Genomic DNA, 27,310 nt, shown 5'->3' on the forward strand with positions numbered 1-27,310 from the left:
CCTCCCTGAAAATAGCCACCCAAGTAACCTACAACCCACATGTGAAAATAGATACCCCCACCACTGGGGACAAATATGTTCTAATATTTTACTTTAAAAGTGGGGAGGCGGGTACCACCTTAAGAGAATTCTGTAATGTGAGCCTTCACTCTCACCAAAACCACAGCCTACGTCAAGTGGGCAGATCTGGAGTCGTACATCTCTGGGAGATTTGCTGGTGGATCAGCAAAATACCCCAGATTTTGATGGCAGTTTAGCAACAAAATCCCCATGCCCCCCCCCCCAAATCAAGTTGCTGAAATAACAAAGCTTGGGGCAACCAGGAATGGATTTGGGTATAGAAGGACTTTGAACAACGATCACTTCTGGTACTCAAAACATACCTTGTGCTAAGCAGCTTCTGTGCAGGTAATTTCTTCTAGCTTTTAAACTGATTTTATCAGATGCAGCATACCTTAAGATACTGAATTCTGATGAGCAGCTAACAAACCTTACTAAGTAAATAAATGTGTCCTGTGTCTCCTTGCTATCCACCTGCTATGTTTCCAAGAGGTGCGGATCAATAAGCAAATTTATCATATACAGTAGCTTCTCCTTTGCCAGTGATAAGACAATCTCATCTATGGAGATCCTCTTGTAGTTTTTATTAAACACCTCAGAGAACTCTCTGTCCACTGAATAAAGTCAGGAGTCTGTTATATTTTTTAAAAATTGTTTTTTATAAAAAAACATCACTAGCCAACATGAACTGTCATTGACATTACCTTCTGAAGAAAGGAAAAAAGAGAAAGAAATCATTTAAGCCTGTCCAGTGTTTTTCAGATTCATGTAGTTAATTCCAAACACACAAGTTTTGTACCTGGGTATACATTCTAAGGAGGCATAACTGAAAGAAGGAAGCCAAACCTTATTTTGCGTCTCTGTTCAAAATCCTTAATACCAGTACAATTGTCGCAGAGGGTTGCAGGCACCATTTCAAAGTTTTGCACATGGAGGGGGTTCAGTCTAATGGAAGAACATTCAAGTCCACATGTCCAAGCTATTGGCTTCAGACTTTTAGTGTGATCAGCTTTGTAAGACGGGTGGTTCAATCCATAGATCCCATGAAACAAATGAGCTTTTACGGACAACGGGACAACTGAAGTGGTAACAGTTAATTCAAGTAAAATTAATTTCCATCATCAAACTTCTGTGTAGCAATAATTTTTCAAGCACCACTGCAATTAGAGCAGAGGTAGAACCTTAACAATTTAGTAATCAAAGGGGCCTAGTATAAAGAAGCAGATAACAACAGAAAAAAGGGAAAGGAGAAAGAATATTGAGAGGAAAATAAAGAGGGGAAAAAATATAGGACACTTAACCAAATTATTAGAACATATTACATCTCCCACAGGTAGCTGTTTGCCGCTAGCTCACAAAAGCCACTATATTGCTTAACATGCACAGAAGGGCAAAAATAGCCCCCAGCCTTAAAACAATTCATTGGTAAACAGGGTCACTTTGCTTCTTAGTAAACTACAGTAGATGCAGCTGCTTTGAAGTAGCAGAAACAATGAAGAGGCAGTGCAGATCTCCGCTGTCAGACCAAATACTTCACAGGCAACAAAGGCCTCAGATGGGCCAAGCTCAACACCACTAACAGGGAAGTATCCACCTCTTGGGATACTGAAGAAAGGCATTAGAGCAGAGCCAAGAATGACACTAAACCTTAGTAAAGAATGCTTGATCATGTCATGGGCAGACATAGTTTACATGGAACAGAAGGGAAGAGGGGAAAGGAGGGCTTTTTGTGGGCCATATTCTGCAGGGGAAATGCCACAATTATGCCTGCTAGTGCCTGAATCTTGTTTTGGCCACAGGATAATATGTGGGGAAGACAACAGCAACAAGTCTTTAGGGAAATTCTTTAGGTAAACATTCAGCAAGACCAAGGCAATGCACCTCATGAGCCACCATGTACAGTGCAGCCTTCAACCATGTTTGCACCTGTTTGTTGTTAAAGTAAACAGCACCAGGACATTAGAGGCTTAAGAAGCCCAAGTTCATCTTTTCTTCTTCATTGTACTCAGCCACATTTTTCCGTTTTGCTTGCCTTCTGCTGGAGTGTAAACATAATTTTGAGTCATGAGGAGATCCACCTTTGTTCTTGGCAGGGCCCAGAGGCTGCACTGAGGTAGCTTTTGGAGATGCTCCAAAGTTGCAATCTATAGTGGAAGTAGGGCTGGTACTGTTGACAGAAGAATAGCCAGAGCTGGCTTCAGTGGTGCCCTTTGGTTGGCTGTGGTGCATTAGCCATCCCTTCCCAGCACCTGGTGGGTCATAATTATTTAGGTCAAATGTAGATCCCTCTTTGGCAATGCTCTCTTCATCACTGGAGTCTTCACAACAGCCATAGCAGTGTTCTTCGGGGCCCGTACAGACCACATCCAGAACTCCGCTTGGAGCTGTAACTATACAGAAAAGTTGGTTGAATAAACCTTACTGAAAAAAATCAAGACTAATCTTGTAGTGCACTTTAAGTGCCCACTTTTTGTGCTTTAATTCTGTCAAAGTTTACCCTCTTACAGTAAAATGCTAATGTTTAGCTTTGATAACCCCCTAAAAAAAACCTCTTCTCACACATGAAATTAGCTTAGCAGAGCTAAATGCTTTTCAACCAATATGCCAGTTTTCTGTTGAGCAAGGTTTTGTTTCTGAAGTGAAGCATTCAAACATTCAGTCTCAATTATTACTATTCTACTGCTTGATTGTGTGCCCTAAATTCAACCCCCACCCACCCCAAATGCCAGATGGTAATACCCCCAAATGACACACCTCCTCCCAAAAAAAAAAAAACCTTACCATCTCCCTCCTTCTCTCCTTCACTTTCTTGATCTCCTTCATAGCCAGAGCAGGAATCCAAGCTCCAGTCCAGGAAGTTGTCTAGAAGGCTCTCCTCCTGGTTGGACAGTTCAGCTGTTGGTGTCGTTACAAAGCTTCCCCTGTCTTCCTGGATGCTGTCTTCTCTTCTCCTGTGGAAAGAGTATCTATGACCATTAATAAAATACTGTCAAAAGGGGGAGAGAAAATGGGGCCTTGGATCAGCTTTTCCACAGTCAGTGCTCAAAGTTGAGTGTTATGCTACCCAACTTCTTTTCAAGCAATCATAAAACCATTCCACCCCTTTCCATTAAGCACAACCTAGTCTAATAGTAAACAAGCCTATTCTAATAGTAAACAAAACCACCACCACCCATTTTGAGCACTATCTATAACCAGTTAGTTATTTGACACATGGAACCTTTTCTTGGCTGGACCTGGAAAGCTAGGAAGATTCCATTTTCAACTGTTTGCTGAGCTGCCCAGCACTGATAGCTTGCAAGAGGGCAGTACAGTTAACACAGTGATAGACCACATGGCTTTGGATGGCAACTCTAGGAAGGGCTGAAAAAAGCCCCTTGGTTTTAACTCCCAGAGGAGCTTCTGCCGGTCAGTGTAGACATATTGAGTTAGGTGGAGTCCAGCATCATCTGGAGGGCCGCATGCTCTCCACCCAATAGATGAGCAATGCAGAGTAGCAGCTGAGATGCATGCTAGGGGTGGTAGAAGCCAATACTCCAGTTTGTACAAGGTTACGAATGCCAGAGGACTTGTCTAGTAGTCAGTGAATACCCCATCCCATCCAGGTAAAACAGAGGGACCAGACTTGCCTTTTAGTTCTCTTTCCCGATGGAGAAGTGAGAAATGTTTCCACTGTGTTCATGTACAAGGAGTCAGGCTCTGGATCTTCATGTTTCACTCCTAGCAGCGAGCAGAGCTGGCTGTAATTCATCACCTAAGACAAGTGAGCTCAGTGAGACAGCATAGCTACAGTCACACATGCTCTTAAAACTCATCCACTGATGCCATAGTAGTTTTCTGGATTTTGCCCTAGTCACCCTCCCCAACAAAACAAAAGCAAAGAAACCCCATACCACTCTTCTCTAAAGTACTAGTTACAAATGCAATCTTGCACATCTTTACTTGAAAGTAAATCCATTGAACTCAACTGTGCTTAGTTCCACACAGATATAGATAGGAATGAGGCTATAATAAGTTCAACAAGAGGTTTTGTGGATGGAAATTGGCACGGGCTAGTTTTAATCAGCGAGTCTGCAAGTTAAGGGCAGGTTTCCAGTGAACCTACTTTGGATCAGGAAAATATTAAAAAATGGCATTGCTTTTTATTGGTGAATGGTAGTTTTTATTAAGTTCTTAAATATGAGATGGCTTACTGAAGGAAATGTAAAGATATTTATCATTATGCGGACATCACGTTTTTCCTCCTGGGAAAAGATATACAGTTCTCTTCCCATTTTATTCCTCACAACAATCCTGTGGTGTAGGTTAGTCTGCCAGTCAGTGACTGGCCTACAGACACCCAGTGAGTTTCATGGCTTGAATGGAGATCAGAACACTCATAATCTAACACTTTATCTACACTAATATAGAGGTTCTAGAAACTTGCAGATCAACTATATTTTTAAATAGTTATGAACTCAACGATCAGCCACCAGTAAGAACACACCATTTAAATTCTCCACAGTGTCTCCAGGGCCCCAGCACAGCATCACTCCAAGGACCCCAGAGGCATTGTGGGAGTATTAAAACAGTGGTTGTCAGCAAAAGTGCTTTGCTTGCTGCATATAATGGCTGCCAACCAGAGAAGGGTTTTTTCCTAGTTCCCTGTCTGGCAAGAAGCAACTTCTCCATTTCTGCTTTGGTAATGGGAAGTGATGGGAAGAATATTTTCCAGTGATTTTTCCATGGGGGGGGGGAATCCATTTTATAAGTTTATTAGTAACAATGAATAAATGGATGCTAACTACAAACACAGTATTAGGGAAAGTTTGCCAGCTTAATCGTTTTTAACTTTGCCTGCTAAAGGCTAGTAAAATAAGCATGCTGAACTAGATCACTCGCTAGCACATCACATCAGAAAGTTTTCCAATGCAGACTGAAAAATTTCCAACACAAATTTGCATAGAACATGTCCCCAGAAGATCTGCTTTGTCACCAAGGGGTTCCACTCCAGAAGGTGGGCAGCCTATGACTCCACCAGACTTGGTGCTGCCCATCCAACACATTTTACTGTGCTCCATTTCCTTATAGATTTACAGTATAATCCTATAAAATGCAGTCCTGGAGAGTTTAGATACACTGGGACTCTCCCTTTCTCTTTCCCCTCAAAAGCAGTACCTCTTCTTTGCCAATTTCTTCATAGCGCTCATCTTCAAATCGTTGTTTCACAGCAGTAAGGGACACCTGCCTATAATCTTTTGGGACATCCTCATGGAAACTGGGAGACAGAGGGAGAGATTGTAAGTACACCCCTTGTTTAGAGTCACTGGATAAATTTAACAGAACCACCAAGCATTACACAGAACCAGTGGCTGCTGAAGTTTCCCTTTAGGTTTCCAAACCTGGCTTCAGACTCCAATTGTACTACTGACAGCCTTGCTCCCAGATCACCATTTTATATTTTATTCTGTGGGCACTGGAAATAGGAAGTGTCAGCAACCCAACTTGTCTTCTGGGAGAGCTTTCCAGCACTCACATTGGCAGCAAAAAGACTTAAGCAGAGCCTACGGAGGGTAATTAGAAGAAATATCTATGGCTTTCCTTAGACAGAAAGCATTGGTTTCAGCCTGATTAGCATTATTTCCATTTTTTGCAACACACCATGGGAGCTGCTGGTGAACAGTGGGTAATAAACTGAAAGATGCAAATAATTATGATAGCAATGCTATTATTATGGATCTGTCTGCGTGCAACATTTTCTAAAGCCTGGTTTTGAGCCTTGTGCTTGCTTAAGCAATTAGCTACTCCCCCTTTCCTGCAAACCAGACTGTTTTTACACCTGAGCCATCCACCTGCAGCTTGCACTTGCCCTCCACTTCAGGAATACAGACCAGCTTCAGGTACTTCTAATCAGAGAAGCCAAAGAGGAAATCTGGACACCTTTCTGCATGCAAAAACATGTACCTTAACCTCTGGGCTCCAGTCCCTCCCTCCTAAGTGGAAGACTAAAATGTATGTTGTTGACACAGCTGAGGATGTGATGAGAGAGGAGGCATCAGCTGGTGCAGGAGGAAACAGAGGGGAATGAGGAGTTAACCCTTCACTATCTGCTTCATTCCCTTCTTGACGAAGTACTGTACAAGCCTGCAGTAAGGAGAGTTGTTCATATCCTATGCAAATCTAGGAGAGCAGAAGATGCTTTTGTGGCCTGGGTGGGCCAGGCTGAGGATAAAACTTTCTAAGCCCCCCACCTCAGCTGTGAACACTATACACACTTTTTAAGTGCCCCAAGAAAAGCACACTCTTGAGCTGGCAATCAGACCAACTCATTACTTCAGATGCTGTCTGTAGGAAGTTCAAATATTATTGAAGCTGCATGTTCCAAGCATGCCAAGGAGTATTTTGCAACAGCTGGGAAGACTAAGCTATTATGGCTCCCCCCATGGTATATTGCTACCCCATTTTTTTACCATTTTTTGTGGATATTCAGTGCACAGGGTATCAGTTCTTCAAGGGAAAACCCTGTGGCTTCACATAACTGGCTTGTCCAAGGATGAGCTGGAGAGAGAGAGAGAAAAGACATGAACAAAATAACCAATATTGCTCACTGGTCTCTAACACAGTGTGCTATTTAACTAAACTCTCAAATGAAAGCATTCAACATAGTGACAACCAGTTATGCTCCCAAGTACTCCAATGGCCACTGCCTGAGCTCTTTGACTGAAAACTGTTCACCCAGATCCTAAGAAGCCTCCACCTCTCCAAACTGAAGCTCTCCCTGTCCTCCTTGCAATCAGTTCAACCCCTACAGCAGGAGAACCAGACAAGAGCTAAAATGGGACTATTTTGCTGGATATTGTTCCCCAAAAGGTGCCCGAATTAATTCAGCAGGATTGTTACCTTGCTTGTGCAATACTTTGGCCAGCAGCAAGGCCGCTGCAGACAAACGGGCAGGAGAGTATATGCAAAGGCCTGTGTTTAAGAGTGAAAGTTCACAAATGAAGCTGTAGAGATGCACAGTTCTTCTTTCCAATGGGATTATGTTCAGCAGCACTTCCTTGTAGTCCAGAATAGTAGGTATCTTTTAAAAAGTGGCAGATAGAAGAGGTTACTTAAGGCCGACATACACAGGAACTATGCAACACGGTGTACTGTTCCAAGAACACCCTCTTTGCTAAAGGTTTGCTATTCAATGCAAACAAACAAACTTCTTATTAAAGTCACATGCATTTTATTATTTACATTTCTATCCCATTTTTGAGGTGAGGATTACTCGGTTTTTGTTACCAGAGTTGTGGGTACCAGAGTCTGTTAGTGAATATTAGAAACTAATAAATGGTAGTATTTAGATAATATTTAGGATACGATGGGAAAATACAAGCTGCAGAACTGTGCCAGACAAAGAATTCATGGTTAGCTTATATAAACCAGCATGGCTAGGCTACCTAAGTACCTAGCCATTAAGGGACATTGGCAACGCAAAAGAACTGTTCTCCCCAAAAAGTGGATAGAGGCAGAACTGGCAGGCGATGAAGGGTGCATGATGTCACAGAAAAATGTGTCCTTTTTGAAATCTAAAGGTGTACTGGGAACAAGGAGGAGGAAGTAGGCAGAATTCCATGCAGTGCTAGCTGGATGAGGCTGCACTGAGAGACTGGTAGCCATGACTGACTCCTGCTTTCAACCAAGATTGCTGAAGCTAGCAGAGGGGCAATGAGAGACTCTTGGGATATGATGTTCTACACCTTCCATTGAAGACTCAGGTATACATATGTGTACAATAAACCATAAATCAACTCACTGCCATATCTTTATACATTCCAAGATGTACATCAAGAGTTGAAAGTCAGCTGGAAGACAATCACTCACCCCAAATCAAGGCTCTTGATCCAGCACTGTTTTATGCTAAGATAAGGGATCATTATGAACACTAACTATTCCCAAAATGTATGCCAGAGCACATTGGTGTGGGTGCAGGTACAAAAACAGATAGAAGGGAAGAATGGAAAAATAGCCAACTATTAATTATGAACTCTTAGTTCAGGAGGCCAAAGGCCTATCTAAGCAAAGCTCTCACCAGCCAAGAGAAGGCTACCAGGAAGGGGACTAAGCAGGTCTCCCTCAGAAGAGTGTTCAGGACATGGGCACAACCATTGAGAATGCTCCATCCAAACAGAGGAAGTTATCTCCAAAACCTGGGAGGCAATATTTCAGTCCACAAGAGAACTTGTGAGCAGACCTCAGACTTGTTCAGTCCCTCCCCTCAAATTACAGGGCAGTATGAGTGAGCTGAACGAGTGGTCTCTCAACCCCGCAAGATAATCTGCTTTCCAAAAGTACAGATAATCTAACTATTCATCTTCATCACCATCAGGAATATATCAGGTAAGAGGAAGCCAGGAGCAATACAGAATTAGAAGAGGAATATCCCCTAATTTGCAAGGTAGTTCATGGAAAAGGCAAGGTAAAAAGCAGACCAGCATTTATTTACTCAGCATTGCATTAATGGCAGCTAGATTATAAAGGTTTTCACCATCTCTACCAGCTTACCTTTATCTTTCCTTCCAGGGCAGAAATGATCTCCCCCATCATCCTGACAAGATCTTCATATTTGTATGTGTTGTCTGTTAACCAAACAGCTTCCCGTATTGTCAGAATCTCTTTGCTGATAAAACTGTAACAAAAGATGGATTATCACCAAGGCCCAAACACATAGTGGATCTGTTTACTCATCCAACGCCAGATAGAATGGACAAGTCTCTTTCTGTGTATGTACACACATTATTTAAAGAAGCAGTTAAACTGGTAAAAGCTGATCTGCTGGACTGATTTGTAAGGTTACACTGGAGAGCATCTGGGAAACGTGAAGAAATACTTTAAATCTCAAAGCAGGAATGCAAAATACCAGCGGTGGGCATCAGCTCTGTGTGGTCTCCAAATTACAAGGCAAATCAGGGTAGTTTCTCAGGTTTCTGAGTCAGATCACACTGTTGACAAGGCATGTCAAGGTGGATCAAGGATTTCCTAAGCTTCTGAGGGGCAAAGTAGCCTTGGCTGCCCTAAACAACAATACACAGTAATTGTTTCCCGCACACTGAGAAACTAAACCAAGCAGACTAAGGAAACGATCATAGCTCAAGAAGGGAGGACAGTTCTAACTTTTAATCACAAAAATAATTAATCATTATTTTTCCAGGGCACTCCAATCAGTTAATTTGAGATCCCCACTGTATCCCCCAAAATCAGTTAGGGACAGCACCTCACCCATGACCCTTGGGGCAACAGGTGCTTGCAGGTATGACATTTTCCACACCCCAGTCTTTCCTGAGGACCCATGCTGCCCCACCCTATGGTTCCATTGTACCCATCCCCAGTGTGGTCTGCCCTGTAGGAGAACAGCAGCTGTCATTGTGAAATTGAGCAGGTTCCATATATTCAGAAGGCATGACCATGCCTGCAAATCACAACCAGCTCTTGTAGAAGATGAAGTCACTTTTCCTTTGTTATTAAAAAATAACATTTTAAAAGTGCCCTGCAGCTAGCAAGGTGGATAAAAATCAATGATTTTTTTTAAAAAAATTGATTTTTTTTGGTTTGTTTTAAATTGGATTTTTAAAATAAAATACTTTTGGAGGAAAAATATTTCTAAAGATAGTTTTCTATTTAAGTTACATTATAGCCCAAAGGCTATTTATCAGGAAATAAGGATTTGTTTTAAGTATTTCATGTCTGCTAAAACTCAGTCTAAGTTTTTGTAAAAAAAGTTTAACCACATCAGTTAACAAACATGGATACATATGCTATAATGTTATTATGTTAGTTAAATAAAATGTTATTAAGGAAATGATTTTTTTCTCCTTCCAATAAAGTACAGCAGAAAAGTTGTCCAAATATAAACAGTTAGCTTATTAAACCTCACAATATTTCCATAATTATCTGTCTATGTACTTCTAATAGTATAACCAAATCAGTAATAACTGTAAAAACTACTCTGAAATTTTATTCCAAAAAGGAAACCTTCATCTGGTTGTAAATATTAAGATTATACCAGCAAGAATGAGTCTTTCTGTAAAAATAAATAAATGATTTAAATCAAATCTTACTGACTAGTGATTTAAATTGATTTGATTTAAATCAAATCCACCCTGTTAGCTAGTACTGCTACAACTTTCAGAAAAACTTTGCAGACCATAATTTTGTCCTGTAGGTACATTCCTCATTAAGAAGAGCCCAGCCATCACTACTGCCAATAGTCAAGTTACTCACCGTGTACAAATAACCATGCAAGCAATCCCCAAAAGCTGAAGACAAGCCCGGGATACAGGTCTTATTTTTAAGTACCGGTCCACACACCCCACTGTCATATGGAGACAGAGGCTTGAGAAATCCTTCATGGTGGCCACTTCTACCAGCCAGTCAATCAGAATGTACCTAAACAACAGGAGCAGCCATTTAAAAGCAAGCAGACTATAGCTGAGCTATCAACTTCATTCAACTACAACTACATATGTGAGTTGCTGTTCCTCCAAAAGGAGCTGGGAGCAACATACGACAGAAGAGAAAAAAAGACACAAGATGAATAAAACACATGCAAATAACTAGGATATAACACAATGTTCTTTCATTACAAATAATTATAACTAAAAATTGAACATGCTGGGATCCTCGATTGAAGCCACATTTTAATGCAATAGTAACAAGAGAATGAAGCACATCCATATTATGGCTTGGAGCAGTTTTTTACAGGCCAGTAAGTTTTCAATCAAATCTATGAGTGCTTTTTGCCATTTAGAGTGTTGTTGTGGGATGGGGGTGGGGGGGAGGCAAGCAAAACAATGCCAGATTGGCATGGTCCAAACCGCCACCAACTGGAGAGCTTAAATGCTATATTGTAAATAATTCTCTTTTAAAAGCAGATCACTGTAGCTCAGGTGTGGGGAACCATTGGCACCCTAGATGTTGCTCAGCTACAACTCCAGCAAGCATGGCTAATGGTGAGGGACGTTAGGAGTTGTTGTTCAGCAATATCTGGAGGGCCAGAGGTTCCCCCACACCCACTCTAGCTAATAGTTGATGTAAGCACATTAAAGTAGTGGGCAGAAACAATGGGAGGGGGAGATAGCTTACGGCTTTCCTTCCACCGAGTATAACACATAGTTGAACCAGACAGAAGTAAACTCAGCTCCTTAGCAGTTTAAAATATCTTTCAATATCTACTAGTTTTTTTTAAAGTTATATATTTGTTCACCTGTGTGTCTTTTCCTGTAGGTGGCAGTGCTCCCCCCCCAAAAGAGCAATTAAATTCCCAAAAAGAAAACCCACCCTGTAGCAACCTAGCATTCTGCACAGCATGCTATGGAGAACTATAATACAAGCATCTGGCAAAAACAACTTAGCAAGCAGCCTTTTCTGCTTCAGCAAACAATTCCCTCAGCCTGTCCTATGACTCTACCTCATTGTCTCGTTCATTCCCTTCTGAACCGTGAAGATGCTCTGCTTGCTGAGAGGGAGGGAGGCCTGGAAGAGCTGAGACACCATCTCATTGGAGGCTTTTGTTTCCAGCCCTAGTTGGTTTCCATTCCCACAAGCTTTGGCTAGAGCAATCTGTGTAACAGAGAGAAAAAGGACACAAATCAAGAGGGAAAAGAACTCATCTCCAGAAAGAGCTAATTCTGCTTTTTCTGAGACACCAATAATCCAAGTATTAGTTGATGCACTTGGCTTATTTTAATGACACCATCTTCAATATTTCGGGGAAAGCAGGCCTGGGGACAATAACCTGTCCTAAGGGGACCCACAATAACTAATAATGCCTGCTTTGGTTCTTCCATTCGTTCTGCCATCTGCAGGCACCATTTAAAAAACCACCAAAGTACACAGTCTAGCATCACTACAAGCACCGTGGGAAATTAAAACAGCAGAAAACTTCTCCCACCCAGTCAATGGTGCCAGGTAAGCTCATTGGCTCGGGATCCCACTGAGCAGCACCATGCCACAGGCACAATCACATCTCGAATCCGCCCTGAGGGGGAAAGGGTTTTAAGAAAAGTGTGGCCACATTAGAATCAGTATTAACTGTTCATAACGAAAATAAATTATGGGACCACCTGAACCTCAAGTGCTGCCTGAACCCTTATATCCCAACTAGATCACAGAGGGCATCTGCAGAAGTGTTATTCCCCAAGTTGGCGAGACTCGTGTGTCAGCAAATAAGAAACAAAGTATTTAATATTATCGACTCAGTATTGTGGAATGCTCTGCCAAGAGGTATTCAGCAGGTACCTTCTGCTTCAACACTGAAAGCACTTGGACAAAGTGGGGGAAAACAAAGATTCAGGAGTGACAGTCTTACCTGGGCTTCCCAAGAGCCCTTGGCTGCATAATCCCTGAGTTTCCTGAGGCTTTGAAGGTATCTACCAGGGTCTGACATCTACAAGGAGGAATGGAAGCAAAGTAAGATACTGCATACTTTGTGTTATTAGCAAACTATCTTCCCTTTCGTACTTCCTATACAGTGGTACCTTGGTTTTTGAACATCTCCGTAAACCCGGAAGTAAATGCTTCGGTTTTCGAACACATTTAGAAGTCGAACATGCCACGTGACTTCCGTATTGAGTTTTCGGTTTTCAAATGTTTCGGAACTCGGAACAGTCTTCTGGAACGGATTAGGTTCGAAAACCAAGGTACCACTGTACTTGCAAATTTGAGGGCCGCTGTTCAGAATTAAACTGGGACTCCCAAAGACACACACCACTTTCTCAGCACTGATACAGTATTTACTTGGGATATAGAGCATGATTATGCACTTTTATTCTATCAAGGTTGTCATCAGGCTCAGCCACCCACAAATGTACACATCAGCTCTCGAAGGGAGAGTTCTTCCAAGCACCCAACAACATCCAAATCCCTACACCAAGCCATGCTACTGCCTTCATTCCATTCTTCTCAACATCAGCTGTCTGAGTAGAGTTTTTTGTCTCCTACCAGCAGCTATAAGACAACCATCTTTTGCCTGGCTCTTCAAGCCTTGTTTACCTGTCAGTATGATATTAGTGTCATATATACTCACAGAAGCTTTTCTGTTATTTTCCCAGAGGAGGTAGGCGCTGTGCAAGCATCCCTGCTTCGATGAGTTCTCAAACATTTCTAGAGCTTCTTTTCTTTTCTCTTCATCCTGTGAATAAGGGTGACATTTATTTATCCCCAACTATTCTGTTACACCCGCACACAAAGCCACTGAGATCCAGCGTTCTCTATAATGGTCTCAGCTGCAAGCCCCTCCAAGGTTTAATGATTCCAATAACTGAGAAGCCTACAGTTCGGGGGAAACTGCAGCCTAAATAATTTGGTGAGCAGCATGCAAGGAAATGCAAGAAGCCCCTGCTTCCTGCCTTCCAAACCATTGTGCAAGCTTTAACTCAATAGCGTGATCCTATACGTGCCTGCTTAGAAGTCTCATTGAGTCCCAGGCAAGTGGGTTTAAGATTGTAGCCTCAGAAGCATAAAAGAAGAGAAAAAAAGTAAATTTATGTTTAGAGACTTTGCAAGATTGTCTCTCTTTATTATCTGTGCAAGTGTTTCACATCTGTAGAAAAGATATCTAAAAAAACCCAGTCTGGAACAAGACAAAATTGGTTGTTCTAATCTTTCATATTTGATCTTACTAAGCGTAAACATAACATGGTTTATATCATGATCCAACACTTTCATTTCCGGCTGCATAGTCCATTTATATCCCACCACCACCACCACACCCACTGTCCGCCTAAAATGACAAAAACAAGTATCAGTTTACCAAGAAAACAAACTTAACCAGTCAAAACCATTTAAGAATAAGATACAGATTCAACTGGCTACAGCAATCAACAGACACTCTGTTAACATGGCTTGAGTAGTTGCAAATACAAAGTCCCACAATAGATTTGGTAAATTTGGCATGGTAGGACAGTCACAATGGGGGTGGGGAACTTACCTCAAAGAGATTTAGGACTTTAGCTAGGCAATACAGAATTGATCCTCTCTGAGCCTAAAAGAAATGGAGAAGGGTATATTTGTTATAAAGAGAAGCCAAGTAGCAAGCATCTTCAAAGTTGCCCTGCATAAGTTTTCCTTCAAACTTCCAAAGTCTGGTGGATCCCTGAACTCATCACTTTTGTAACATAACAACATGAGATCAGTTTGCCTACCAGATCACCTTACCCCAACATGTGCCCAGTCAACCATTTGATCGGTGGAACTGGCACCACTACAGGTGCCACATCATACCCATCCCATATTTGTAATAAATATATCATTAAGGGTGGCAGCACTTGCACTTGGGAACACCCTGCCTATTGAAATCAAGGAGGTGCCTTCAATGTACAGTGGTACCTTGGGTTAAGTACTTAATTCGTTCCGGAGGTCCGTACTTAACCTGAAACTGTTCTTAACCTGAAGCACCACTTTAGCTAATGGGGCTTCCTGCTGCTGCCGTGCTTCCGGAGCCTGATTTCTGTTCTCATCCTGAAGCAAAGTTCTTAACCTGAAGCACTATTTCTGGGTTAGCGGAGTCTGTAACCTGAAGCATATGTAACCCGAGGTACCACTGTACTCTTTTCAGTGCCTGCTAAAAACATTCTTTTTTACACAAGCCTACCCAAATGCTTAGAAAGTTAAGGTAATTTTGATTTGTTTAAGCATTTTAACTTTCGTATGTTTTTAAGTATGGTTGCAATTTTTTAATCTTTTTGCGTGGAGGCTGTTTTTATTTTTACAAACAAATGGCATATAAATTTCATGGAATAAATAAATAATCCAGAAATACACTTAAGTCAAGGAGCTATTTTGCGGAATCAAGCAACAATGTTTGCAGTAAGTTACCAGAACTAGCAGGGGACAGCAAAAAGAAAGCTGGTTTTTCCCTTACTAATTCCTACTCTTAGTAACCACTTGTTGGTGAAGCAGATCACTTCCTTTCAGGTTTTACTTCCTTCTTCCTCCTCCAGTTCACTCAGTGTGAGCTACCATGTGGTAGTGTTACCTTCTTGGCTCCATATCAGCTACAAGCAAAACGTATACTTAGAATGGCTTTGTTTGCCATGAGTAATAAACCTTGAGTTTTATTTATCCTTTCAACCAGCAGTCTTACCAGACTATTTCTGAACACCGCTGCAATATGTTCACCAAACTCCCAACACTGATGAAGGGGAACAGCATGCCTGCTCAGGGAGCACGTAGGATCAGTTCTTAAGAAGTTCTAATGCAGAGTCTGAGCAACTCAAAGAAAATTGGAAGGAGCGGGTGAGGCCCCTCATGGCATCAGTGGGGTGCCTAGACTTCATTAAGAGGAAACTATTAACTGGCTCAGGAAAGAAAGAGGAACTGCAGGACCTGGGGGGATTTGGAGAAGCAGCAACTGGGGCATGTTCACGGTTCATGGGCAGGAAGAGCTAGTGTTTAAGGATGCAATCATATACACACTTATCTGGGAGATAGCCCCACTGAAATCCATGTGTCTTATTTCTCCAAGTAAATGTACCGTATTTTTCGCTCTATAGGACACACTTTCCCCCCTCCAAAAATGAAGGGGAAATGTATGTGCGTCCTATGGAGTGAATGCAGGCTCCTTGGCTTCAGCGATAGCAGTGCGAAGCCTCTGAAGTGCAGAGGGAGCGCTCCCTCCGCGATCCGGAGGCTTTGCATTGCTTTCGCTGAAGCCTGGACACCAAGAGGGGTCGGTCCATGAAGCCTTTGGAGCGCAGTGCGAGTTCCCGCATAAATCCTTTCGCATAAATCCTTTCGCTGAAGCCAGGGAAGCAAGACTCTCCTGGCTTCAGCAGAGAGGGAGAGCTGCGCAGCGCCCCTTCAGTGAAGCGGGAGGAGAAATAGAAGGGGCTCCGTTTCTCCTGCCGCTTCGCTGAAGGGGCACTGAGCAGAGAGGGGGAGAATTTTTTTCCCTTGTTCTCCTCCTCTAAAACAAGGTGCGCCCTATGGTCGGGTGTGTCCTATAGAGCGAAAAATACGATATACAGGATTGCACTGCAAGTTAGTTTGCTTTTTTCCTGCTACCAGTGGAAAGTGGGGATCAACGATGCATATCTTCCTGATATTTGAACTAAGCCCTGTCTAGGCTTTACAGATTTTCACAGACAATTTTCATAGGGGCTAGAAACGTGACTTTTTTTTTAATAATAAAAAAAGGAAATAATATTCTCAGGATGCTCTGTTGTATGGCTTGCAAACTCCACCCCCTACCCTCAGAAAGTAAGCACTCAGGAAAATTAAGATGCTGTGTCTTTGGCTAGAATGACTAATCTTTCCCTCTGCAACAGAAGCTTAAGTCTAAGGTAAGTCTTAGGTGAAAGAGAGATCTAAGTCTGAAAGCTACAAAATAAGCCAGTTTACTTTTTGCTGCTGACACTCTGCTTTGAGGCTCTCGTAGACCACAGCTTTACAGCAGCTTCCACTCAGAGACCAAGGTGGGCGAATGAAAAGCCAGACAAAGGGGGCTGCGAAGGTGTTCAGACGTTCTGCCAGGCTGAAGAAGCGAGATGCTTTTAACCCATTCACTTCTGCACGACCCTCATCAGAGACTGATACTGAAGGAGCAGAAAGGGAAAAAGTTTTCTTGAAACATGAATTGTAGCAAAGCTTGGTTCTCTATACTACTACTCCTGTCTCTATGCAAGCTGAAAATCTGGCGGTAAATGTCGGAAGACCTACTATCCTTGCAACCCTTTTTCTACCTGGCTTTGGAGAGCAGGATCTGACTGACTCCAGGTACAAAAGCTGAGACTGCTAAACAGGCTCTTGGGCTGGGTGTTTTGTTGTGGTGGGGCTGTTTATTTTAGATCTTGTTGGGATTTATGTGGGAATTAATCAGGTTGTATGTGTATTTTTTAATGTTGTATTTATTCCAACACTGGCTCCGGCCTGGTGGAATGCTCTGTCTCTTGAGACCAGGGCCCTGCGGGATCTGATCTCTTTCCGCAGGGCCTGTAAAACAGAGTTGTTCCACCTGGCCTTTGGCTCAGAATCAGTTTGATTCCCTCCCCCTTTTTCTTTTTCCTTTCTCCTCCTATGATGAGATTGTTCTCTGATTGTTTTAATGTTGTATCTTAATCTTTTCAATTGTATTTTAATCAACTTGTTTTTATTATTGGTTGTTAGCCGCCCTGAGCCCAGTCTTGGCTGGGGAGGGCAGGGTATAAATAATTTTTTTATTATTATTATGATTGTGTACGACTGCTTTTGTTATGCTGTGGTTATGTGCTTTTTCCATGTTGTAAGCCGACTTGAGCATGGTTTGAACTGTGGAAAGGTGGCATACAAATTAAATCATGTACGTATGTACAAAATTACCGTACATAAAACAGTGCACATAAAGGACCAACACACCATGCAAATAGGCAACGTCAAAATGGAAAGAGAGGCACCTATTCAAGTGTTGCTGCCATTCAGAACCTAAGAAGAGCCCTGCTGGATCAGGTCAATGGCCCATCAAGGCCAGAAGCCTCTTCACACTACAGCAAACCGGATGCCTATGGAAAGCCCCAAAGCAGGAGCTGAGTGGAACAGCACTACTCTGCCCACCTGGTTCCCAGCAACTGGTATTCAGAGACACAATGCCTCCAACAGTGGAGGGAGAACATAGCCGTTGGGGCTAGTAGCCTTCAATAGCCTTGGCCTCCATGAATTTCTCTCTCCACTTTTAAACCATCCAAGCTGGTGGCCATAAATTTTATAAGTCCAAACAACTCTTAGCAAACACAGTACAGAAAGGGAAAGTTCCCTTGATATGAAAATTGCAAGACCAGCATTTAGGACTATATAGTCCTAAATATAGCCAAGTCTACAGAACCCTACTGCCAACTTCTTACCCTCTAGCTATTGTTAGGGACCCTGTGGCCCTCCAGAGGATGGATTCCAACTCCCATCATTAGCAACAACGGGGGGGGGGGGGCAGGGGCGTAGGCTTCCCCCTCCTGTGGCAGTTACACCATACTCCCAAATATTTTCCATGCATGCATTTCCACGTATACCCATGACTTACAGCCTTCATTGTAGAGGTAGGCAATGCCCAGCTTCACAGCAGATTCAAAGTTACCCTTTTCTGCAGCCCTGCACAAATATAGAGAATTTTATTGGGGGGGGGGGAGGGAATACAGGTTTCTGAAAATTCCGGATTTTACCAAACACAGCTTAGATTCAATTCAGAAATTGGTGATACAATTGTCACTTATCCCACTGCTTGATAAATAACCTTCCTGATAATGCATTTTATGTGCCAACTTCTGTTCTCTGCCTAACGAAGACAGTGAATTTCAGTAAAACCTGGTGAGAGATCTGAGTAACTGTTGGATTTGTGTTTTGAAAGACAGGGATTGCTCATTGCTTCTTTGACCCAGAATCATGTGTCCATCTGAGACCAGTAGCACCTGGCAGAGACCAGTCAAGTCTGCCACCTTTATTTTGATACACACCTTCTCTCTACAACATCCAGCTAAGTATCTGTTCTCAGTCTTCCCCTCCTTTGTGTTAACATCAAGGCTGATCACTATTTTATGACATTTTGGTTGGTCCTAATAAAGGTACTGTCCAACTGAGGTCTCGGATTTTTCCTCCATGTGGCCCAACACAGCTTCCTTTGATTTGTATGTGTGTGAACTGACATCCAACCTGCAACACATCACCACTGCCCATAAGACAAAGCAGGGGCAGATTTTAGTATGGCTGCACTCTCCATGTTTCCTCACTGTAAACTCAAAATACAGGTAGAAAGATTAGACCTTCTGCAGTAAGAGGATGATACCTCCAGCCTCCAATTAAACAACACGAAAGTACTAGATATTTACTGTATTTATACTGCAAAGAGATGGATGCAGTGTATTTTGTCTTAGCCACTCAAAGAACAAATGGATTCCACCCATTATAGGGGGCGGGGAGAAATCCCTCTATCTCCGAAGACAATAGTACATATTTTACCAGCGTATCCAATGAATCAATCCAATGAATGGATTGATTCATTTTTGTATTATGGACAAATGCCAGTATGCTGTTTGCAGTGAAATACAAAGCAGTGTTTGTCCATCAAAACATAAAAGCCTCCAAAATATAGGTAGGCAAGAAGTTCCACACAGAGGGTGCCACTCCTCAGGTCCTTTTCTTGCATTACTCCAGCAGTTTGCAAAAAAGATTAGCTGAAATATCTGCTTTTTCCAGAGAAAGAGATCTCAATTTAAGGCTCTGATTTAAAGGGCAGACAAGCACAGAGCTCTCGAATAGTGCAGTTCATGGCTGAATAGCTGACCACCACGCCCTGAAAATAGTAAGTGTCTGATCTTTGAACATCTCATTCTCCTTAATCTTGAGGTTTCTAAAATTCGTAGGAGTTACCTTTCAAACATTTTCAAGTTGTTGGGAGAAGGCCACACATCTTGAAAACTTGCACAGGCCCAAACACTAGCATGGTTATCTACAAGGTACTTAAGATGAGAGTGAACCTAGAAGAGAGACAAGCAGGTAATTACAACCAAAGGGTTTCAAAATGGCCCTGCTCAGCGTCAATTAACCCAAAGACGGTGGCATTACACGTTCCATTTTCAAGCAATGAGGTCCAAGCTAGATATTATATATCAGGAGCTGTCACAATGGTGCCCTTGAAGTCTTTACCTGGCACCCCTCCCACTCGCTGCCCCCTAACTTGTTAGGTGGTGACGACTGTTACCTTTTTTCTTCCTTGAAAGGTTCATAAAACTAAAAAGAAGTTGGAAGAATGACACTCTTTCCCACTTCCTCTCCCAGCTCTATGTGCTTTTCAAAGCTCAGATTAATTCTACTGGATCTCCTGGAAGCTGCATGTGCACATACTCAGAAATCCAAATATGCCCGTGGGTCTAAAAGGGCTGGCGACCCCTGTGTGAAATGCATGCATTAAAATGTGCTATTCTTTTCTGTAAAGGAGAAGCCACACAATCAGGACTGTGGCATGTAGGGAGGGGGAATCAAACCTCCTCTATGCAATGCTGTGGGCAAAAATTGCTCCCTCACTCCAACTCTGTTACTTCCTGTGAAGGGTGAGCTGTTAACCATATTCCCATAGGACCCTCGCTACCAAATAAACAAAGCATTAACACTTAATTTACAGTATGAACTAATCTAGCCCTGAAAGCTGAAGACGTCCCAGCTTACATGACTCCAGAGCCCTACCTAGCAGATGTTAAAATCCTAATATGAGGACTCAACTTTGCTGTGACTCCAAAAGACAGAGCAATCCACAACAGACTTTAAATTCGGTTCAGAAACTTGACTTGGGGAACATGCAGATACCCAAGTGGCCAGATCATGTAACAACAGGTGGCCAGATCATATAACATTGATAGTGTACCATCTGCACTGGCTGTCAGTGGGTTTCTTAAACCAACTTAAAGGGCTCGTTTTAATGGTTAAGAGCCCCAAACGGCTTGGGTCCAAGTTATCTGGAGAACAACTTCCACCCATACTAGTCTGGTTGTAGAAAGAGAACAGGAGGAAAAGCTTATTCCAACTCCCATCAGCTTCAGCCAGCATGGTCAATGGTCTGGACTGATGAGAGCTGCAGTCCAACAATATCTGGAGATCCTCAGGCTTCCCCAGATCCAGGCTGAACATTTAGGATTCATTTTTCCTGTCTTTTAATGATTTTATTGTTAGACAGCATTATATTTTAATCACATGCTGCCTTGGAAGGATTCTGTAAAGCTATGCTACAGTATTTTTCCATGTATTGGATGAGGTTTCTTGACACAAAATCATGTCAAAAAACTGGGGTCATCCAATATATGAATAGTGGCACAGGAGGGAGATGCCGCTGCGAGCGGGGAGCGATCTGGGGGCGCTGGCTGGCGGCGCGCAGCTCCCCCCATGCTGCTGCGCATGGGAAGCACTCCCTGGATCGTTTCCTGTGTGCAGCGGCATGGGGAAGGTGCCCTCTGGCCAACTGGCTGGAGCGCAACTTCCCTCGAGGGAAAGACTCTCTACCTGCGTGCAGGAAATGATTTGGGAGTGTTTCCTGCCCACAGCTGTGTGGCGGGAGAGGCTCAACAACTTTGGGCCATCTCCCCTCATTTTCTTAAAACTGAGTCCCCCAAAATGGGGGGTGGGGTGTCTTATACATGGGGGCATCTAATAGATGGAAAAGTACGGTAGTATTCCTGCAGGGGTTAAACTTACAGCTCGGAGGGAAAGGATGTCTTCAGCAGGCAGCCCCTTAAGAACATGAAACAGAACATCTTCCGGGAGGCACAACAGCGTCAGGACTCTGGGTCTCTTCCTCATTCTTCGCTTTGAAGGGACAGAGAAGCACCTGGAGCACCTGCAGTGGGTCACTAAAGCAAGCACAAGGTGTTTCCATCAGACAAGAGGTGCAAACATACAGGCATGCATCAGAATAAAAATCAGCACGTCTGTGGCTGGCAGTACATTCTGTGCTCTCCTGCAGGAGGAGGACAGAAAAGACCACATCACAGCTTGTTCCAGCTGGACTCTACACACATAAGTTCATTTATGATAAACCACCCTGTGGGACAGGTGCTAAATGGCTCTTTATATACCAGTATTGTTTGTTGCTTGTTTTAATAATGTAGCTTAATGTTTGGCAAAACGTTTGGGAGGATTTGTATGCGAAAACATTTTGATTTTTGTTTAATGACTTAATATTTGTTTTCAGCTTTTCCAACAACAGTGCTGAGCCCAAAGCTCAAAACAGCAACATCAGTATTAAAAATTACAAACACTGCAATCCTATTAAAACACAACATATAAATAATGCAAAAACGAAAAGAAATATGTGGCAAACAATACAGCCAAGTACAAACTGATAGTGATTCAAAATATCATAAATAGCTACTGAGCACCAGCTCTGTGCCAGTTGATAAAAGCAGTAAATAAAGGTGGGATATAAATACTACTACTACTAATGCAACATATTTCATCGGCTCAGCTGGCTGTAGAAATGTTTAGGGTGAGATATTAGGACAAATAAGGATCAGTATTCTTAGTCTGGGATATCAGTAACATGTAATCCCCAAAACTGTTTGGCTGGTGATTTGTAGAGTAGATCACTCCATTCACACATGCTTAAGAATGTGCTGCACATTTAAAGGATATCAACTCAAGAGAATTACAGTGCGGTCTTATATAGGTTCACTCAGAAGTTAAGCCACATTGAGTTCAAGGGAAGTTACTCCCAGGTTTAAGAGACAGTGTGGTGTAGTGGTTAGAGTGTTGGACTAATATCTGGCGGTCAAGGGTTCCTAGTCCCCACTCTGCCGTGAAGCACATTGGGTGATTTTTCTTAGCCTAACAGACCTCACAGAATTGCTATGTGGATAAAATGGAGGGAGGGAGAACCAGGCATACCAGCTTGATCTCGCTGGAGCAGAGGTGCACAACCTGCAGCCCTCCAGATGTCATTGGACTACACCTCCCATCACCCCTGATCACTGGCTATGCTGGCTGGGGCTGGTGGGAGTTGTAGTCCAGAAACATCTGGAGGGCTGCAGGTTGCGCACCCTTTCTTTGGAGAAAAGGTGGGATATAAATGTAATAAATACGTGCATACAGGATTGCAACTTCAAGCATCTCTTGCACCATCCCATTTAAATCAATGGGATCTGAAACATGGAATGACACTGTAATGCCATTTCTTACTTTCGTAAATAACCATAGACAAGCAAATCAAAATGTTGCAGAATGTATGAATGGCACATAAAGAAAAATTGCATAATTATGCCATTGGGAGTCAAAATGTAGCACCCACCTGTAGAAGCAGAAGTGGTTACTTTGCCTGCCAAACTATCCTAATTCTGGATGAAGTTAATAGATATATGCTTTTATACAAAAAGCAAAATATCGATTTAAAAAACCAATCCACTTTAAGGGAAGCTGTTGATAGAAGTTTCCTCTTCTTTTTGATAACAGTTTTAAGCTATTCATGTAACCTGCATAAATATCAGTACAAAAATTGATCTGTTGTTTTTGTCTATGAAGTCTAAAAACTGTTGCCCAATTAAAATAGAATGTTGTGCTTCTAACCCACAAAACACAAGAGAATTAGAACAGTTCTCTTTAAATTTGCTTTAAAAAACCCAGGCATTTTTCGATTACCATTTTTCAGACAGAATATCCTACCCCAACACTTTTGCCTCCTAATAATAATAATCCTGGCTTTTAAAACTCCCCATTGCTTTTGGGTCCGATGCGGGGGATCCAAGGGACCGCAACAAGCACGAAGTATTCTGCAATTGTGTTTCATTCACATGAAAAAGCCTCAAGCCAATCCCCAGCCACTGCATTCAACTCCTGCCCCACTATAGGCTCCGCTTCCTTTTTAAATCCACCCGCCCAAATTACCGGGGCGCCCTCTCCTTGAGATTTACACTTTTTAAAAAATAAACCCCGGCTTCGTTTTGTTTTGGGGAAAAACAGGAGAGAAAAGTCGGGAAGGAAACCTGAACGTGTGAAACAGGTCCCACTTAGACTGCCTAAAAACAAATTGCTTTGCAACGCACAGCCTGCGCGAACTGTTGAAGCAGTTTGAAGTTTTTACTAGCTGAGCTAGCAAAACAGAAGCCATTTGGGGACAATTCTTTCACACATGGAAGGCGAGGTTAAGATAAGCAGTTAACTAACAGTCCCCACTTTCTATTAGCCTAGATACCTTTCCACCCCATTCATATTTTATCCATCATTCCAAAATTTATGTGCCTAGTACTTCCGGTGTCTCAATAGAATGTATAGTATAAATGAAGCCAATTCAGATTCATGAAGTGTTATCCTAAATTGGCAGGCATATATAATATGCATATATATGGGACGGGGGCGAGCTGGCTAGAACCCGGAATGACAATTACTTGGAACTAAGCCTCACTTCCATTCTGAAGGAAATCAGCCCTGAGTGCTCACTGGAAGGACAGATTCTGAAGGTGAGGCTCCAATACTTTGGCCACCTCATGAGAAGAGAAGACTCCCTGGAAAAGACCCTGATGTTGGGAAAGATGGAGGGCACAAGGAGTAGGGGGCGACAGAGGACGAGATGGTTGGACAGTATTCTCGAACATGAGTTTGACCAAACTGTGGGAAGCAGTGGAAGACAGGAGTGCCTGGCATGCTCTGGTCCATGGGGTCATGAAGAGTCGGACACGACTAAACGACTAAACAACAACAAGCCTCACTTATTTTCTTCTAAATAAGGGCTGGATCCCTTATGCAACAGGATTTCCGAGTAAGGACTGAACTGCTAATCAAGCTCTAAAACTAATAGGATTTAATTAGGCCCGGAACTAGTATCCTGTCATATATTTCAGTGACTCCATTTTAAGCATAGCTGTCTTGATCCAGCCCTGCGTAAGTATAGAAGTGAAGTCTTAAACCATACGACCATATGTTAAACCTGCTAAGAACTACGGACCACTAGATTAAAAGGGATTTACTTCCCTAGTAGGAGTATTTTGGGCTGCACCTCTTTCAACGCTTACATAGGAGAAAGCCCCCTTCAGCCTAGAGGGGGCATTACTTTCCTGGCACTAGTAATCAGGATTTTGGCTCAGTAGTTCACAGGTAATCGCTACGGATAAATCCCAGAGATTGTGACCAATTCATTAATTATTAGTTACTAATTGGACCCCCAAACCCCAATTTACACCGGAGCAAAATGGAGGGAACATCCAGGTTTGCTCAGTCAGATCTACGGAGCACCCCCGTTTAAAGACACCCACCCACCCGCAAAGGCTACCCAGGCCTGACGCCCCGGGGATGGGCACTCACCACCCGCTTTCATTCCCGCTGCTACGCCTGTATCTTCGGGGAGCGCGGAGTAGCGCGGATCTACCGCCAAGTAGCTAATTCGTAGTAAGCGCCAATACGGCGAGTGGGAGGAGTCCCAATTAATCCCGCCCCTCCCCTCTCAAACTCTAATTCAGCAAAAAGAAAGCGCCTTCCTTTCAAGCCTAAAGCCCCGCCCCGCCTCCGAACGGACTAACCAATCGGCTGTGAAAGCGCAAAACCTGAGTCCGAACCCCGCCCTTTCCTTTCTTTCTTTTAAATCCCCCGCTCCCCGTGCATCACGCCTAGCAACCGCGCGCCCTCTTTTTCAAACCCATCCGGGCTTGTGATTGGATAGTGGGCGGGGCAAAGAACGTGGTTGGGCAGGGACCGGGAAGCCGGCGTTTGCAGAGGCCGCGGGATGGTCATTGGACCAGCCGCGATGCAGATTCGAATTGGGGGGCGGTTGACGGTTCGAATGCCTCGCCGTGAGTTGCGTTGGGGCGCAGGCGCAAATAGAGGAAGCGCCGCTTCGAAATGCCGCATCGGCCGCGGGCGCTACGTAAGCAGTCCTACGCCATCGTCGCAGACTCGAATAAATGCGTTGTAGCCTAGGTCGGTTATACACATTGAAATCAGTGGACCTGAGTAAGACATGTCCACTAATTTTAATGGATCTAACGTTGGATGTAATCCATAGTTTTTGCTGCCTCAGGTTGATATTTAGTAAGTGTGTGTTCTATATACACGTAGAAAAAAACAACAACCCACTGATATATAAGTATGTAAAGCCCTTAACGGGCGCGGGTGGTGCTGTGGGTTAAACCACAGAGCTTAGGACTTGCCAATCAGAAGGTCGGCGGTTTGAATCCCCGCGACGGGATGAGCTCCCGTTGCTCGGTCCCTGCTCCTGCCAACCTAGCAATTCGAAAGCACGTCAAAGTGCAAGTAGATAAATAGGTACCACTCCAGCGGGAAGGTAAACGGCGTTTCCGTGCGCTGCTCTGGTTTGCCAGAAGCGGCTTAGTCATGCTGGCCACATGACCCGGAAGCTGTACGCCAGCTCCCTCAGTCAATAAAGCGGCATGAGTTCCGCAACCCCAGAGTCGGCCATGACTGGACCTAATGGTCAGGGGTCCCTTTACCCTTTACCTTTAAAGCCCTTAACAGCTTGGGATCAGCTCACTTGTGAGATTGCTTTACCTCAGACGTGTCCACTTGATTTCTTCCAGCAGAGGTGCCAAGTGATATACTTTGGAACTGCCTGCATCTTGACATCAAGCAGTCTTCTCTTCTCTTCTCTCTCTCTCTCTCTCTCTCTCTCTCTCTCTCTCTGCCTAATAAAAACATATTTCTTTAAGCAAGCCTATCCAGGCACATAGAATGTTGACACAGATTTTAATGCATTGTTTATGTTGGTTTTAATTATCTGAATGCTTTAAATAGTTTATAACTTTTTTACTGATGATTTTTTTGTTTCATCCTTTTTTGTAAGTCAAGCAATATATACACCTTCTGAAATAAATATGTAATAATGATAATAATAAGCTCACTCAGTGAAGCTTCTGAGTAGGACTGCACAACACTATACATCTGGTGTAATAAACCTCCGTCCTAGCTTGCTACTGACAAATTAAAGACAGCAAACGTTGCAGCCTTTTAATCTCTCGTTGAGAAGGATAGTGTGACTGAAGGATGTTAGTTGAATAACAGGTGTGTAAAAACAAGGAGTCCTGCAGGAAAGGTGAACAAATTACGGCACACACAGTGTGTGTGTTTTGCTACAGCAGACTAGCACAGCTACCGCTGTGGAAAGTAAAATGGGGTGGTACAGTGGACTGCATCAAATCAGACTTTGGCCACATTCACACCATATATTTAAGGCACCCAGTACCTCTTCCCAGGGAATTCTGGGAATGGTAGCTCTGATAATGGAATAGGCAAAGCCTAGGACTTGCCGATCAGCAGGTTGGCAGTTCAAATCCCTGTGATGGGGTGAGCTCCCGTTGCTCGGTCCTTGCTCCTGCCAACCTAGCAGTTCGAAAGAACGTCAAAGTGCAAGCAGATAAATAGGTACCGCTCTGGCATGAAGGTAAATGGCGTTTCTGTGTGCTGCTCTGGTTTGCCAGAAGTGGCTTAGTCATGCTGGCCACATGACTGAGAAGCTGTATGCCAGCTCCCTCAGCCAATAAAGCAAGATGAGCTCCGCAACCTCAGAGTCGGTCACGACTGGACCTAATGGTCAGGGGTCCCTTTACCTTTTTAACAAAGCTCTGCACCCTTAGCAAACTACAGCTCCCAGGATTCTTTGGGGGAAGCCATTATTGTTTAAACCTCTTTAGATGTATGGTGTAAATGAGGCCTCTGTGTGAGTGTTTATGTGGGTCACATTTCTGAATGGTTTCTGGTTGTTTATAATATTTATATCTTCAGCAAAATAAAAAATAAAAATAAATCTCCAAACAGTTTACACAGTGAAACTTGCCAACAA

General features: G+C 43.1%; 1 protein-coding gene across 3 annotated transcripts; it reads right to left on the reverse strand.

The window, feature by feature from the left end:
• Window positions 1-695: 695 nt before the first annotated feature.
• On the reverse strand, window positions 696-25,120 carry CCNF (cyclin F). 3 transcript variants are annotated; one of them, XM_083711108.1, is made up of 18 exons: window positions 25,038-25,120; window positions 22,817-22,862; window positions 21,229-21,383; window positions 19,414-19,520; window positions 18,071-18,138; window positions 16,423-16,616; window positions 14,012-14,065; window positions 13,109-13,213; window positions 12,392-12,469; window positions 11,492-11,643; window positions 10,306-10,470; window positions 8,590-8,713; window positions 6,940-7,120; window positions 6,510-6,597; window positions 5,218-5,317; window positions 3,690-3,814; window positions 2,842-3,011; window positions 696-2,450 (listed from the first exon to the last, which is right to left on the reverse strand). In XM_083711108.1, the coding sequence occupies exons 3-18, from the start codon at window positions 21,331-21,333 to the stop codon at window positions 2,020-2,022; spliced, it is 2,247 nt and encodes a 748-aa protein (XP_083567234.1). In that variant the 5' UTR covers window positions 21,334-21,383; window positions 22,817-22,862; window positions 25,038-25,120; the 3' UTR covers window positions 696-2,019. The 3 variants fall into 3 exon arrangements, with proteins under 3 accessions (XP_083567234.1, XP_083567233.1, XP_083567232.1); XM_083711107.1 differs by lacking the exon at window positions 25,038-25,120 and adding an exon at window positions 24,823-25,014 and having other exon boundaries at window positions 22,817-22,997; XM_083711106.1 differs by lacking the exons at window positions 22,817-22,862; window positions 25,038-25,120 and adding an exon at window positions 24,823-25,014.
• Between the last annotated feature and the right edge of the window lie 2,190 nt (window positions 25,121-27,310).

The sequence above is a fragment of the Podarcis gaigeae genome, assembly GCF_964106915.1.
Source record: "Podarcis gaigeae genome assembly, chromosome: 14".
Lineage (NCBI taxonomy): Eukaryota > Metazoa > Chordata > Lepidosauria > Squamata > Lacertidae > Podarcis > Podarcis gaigeae.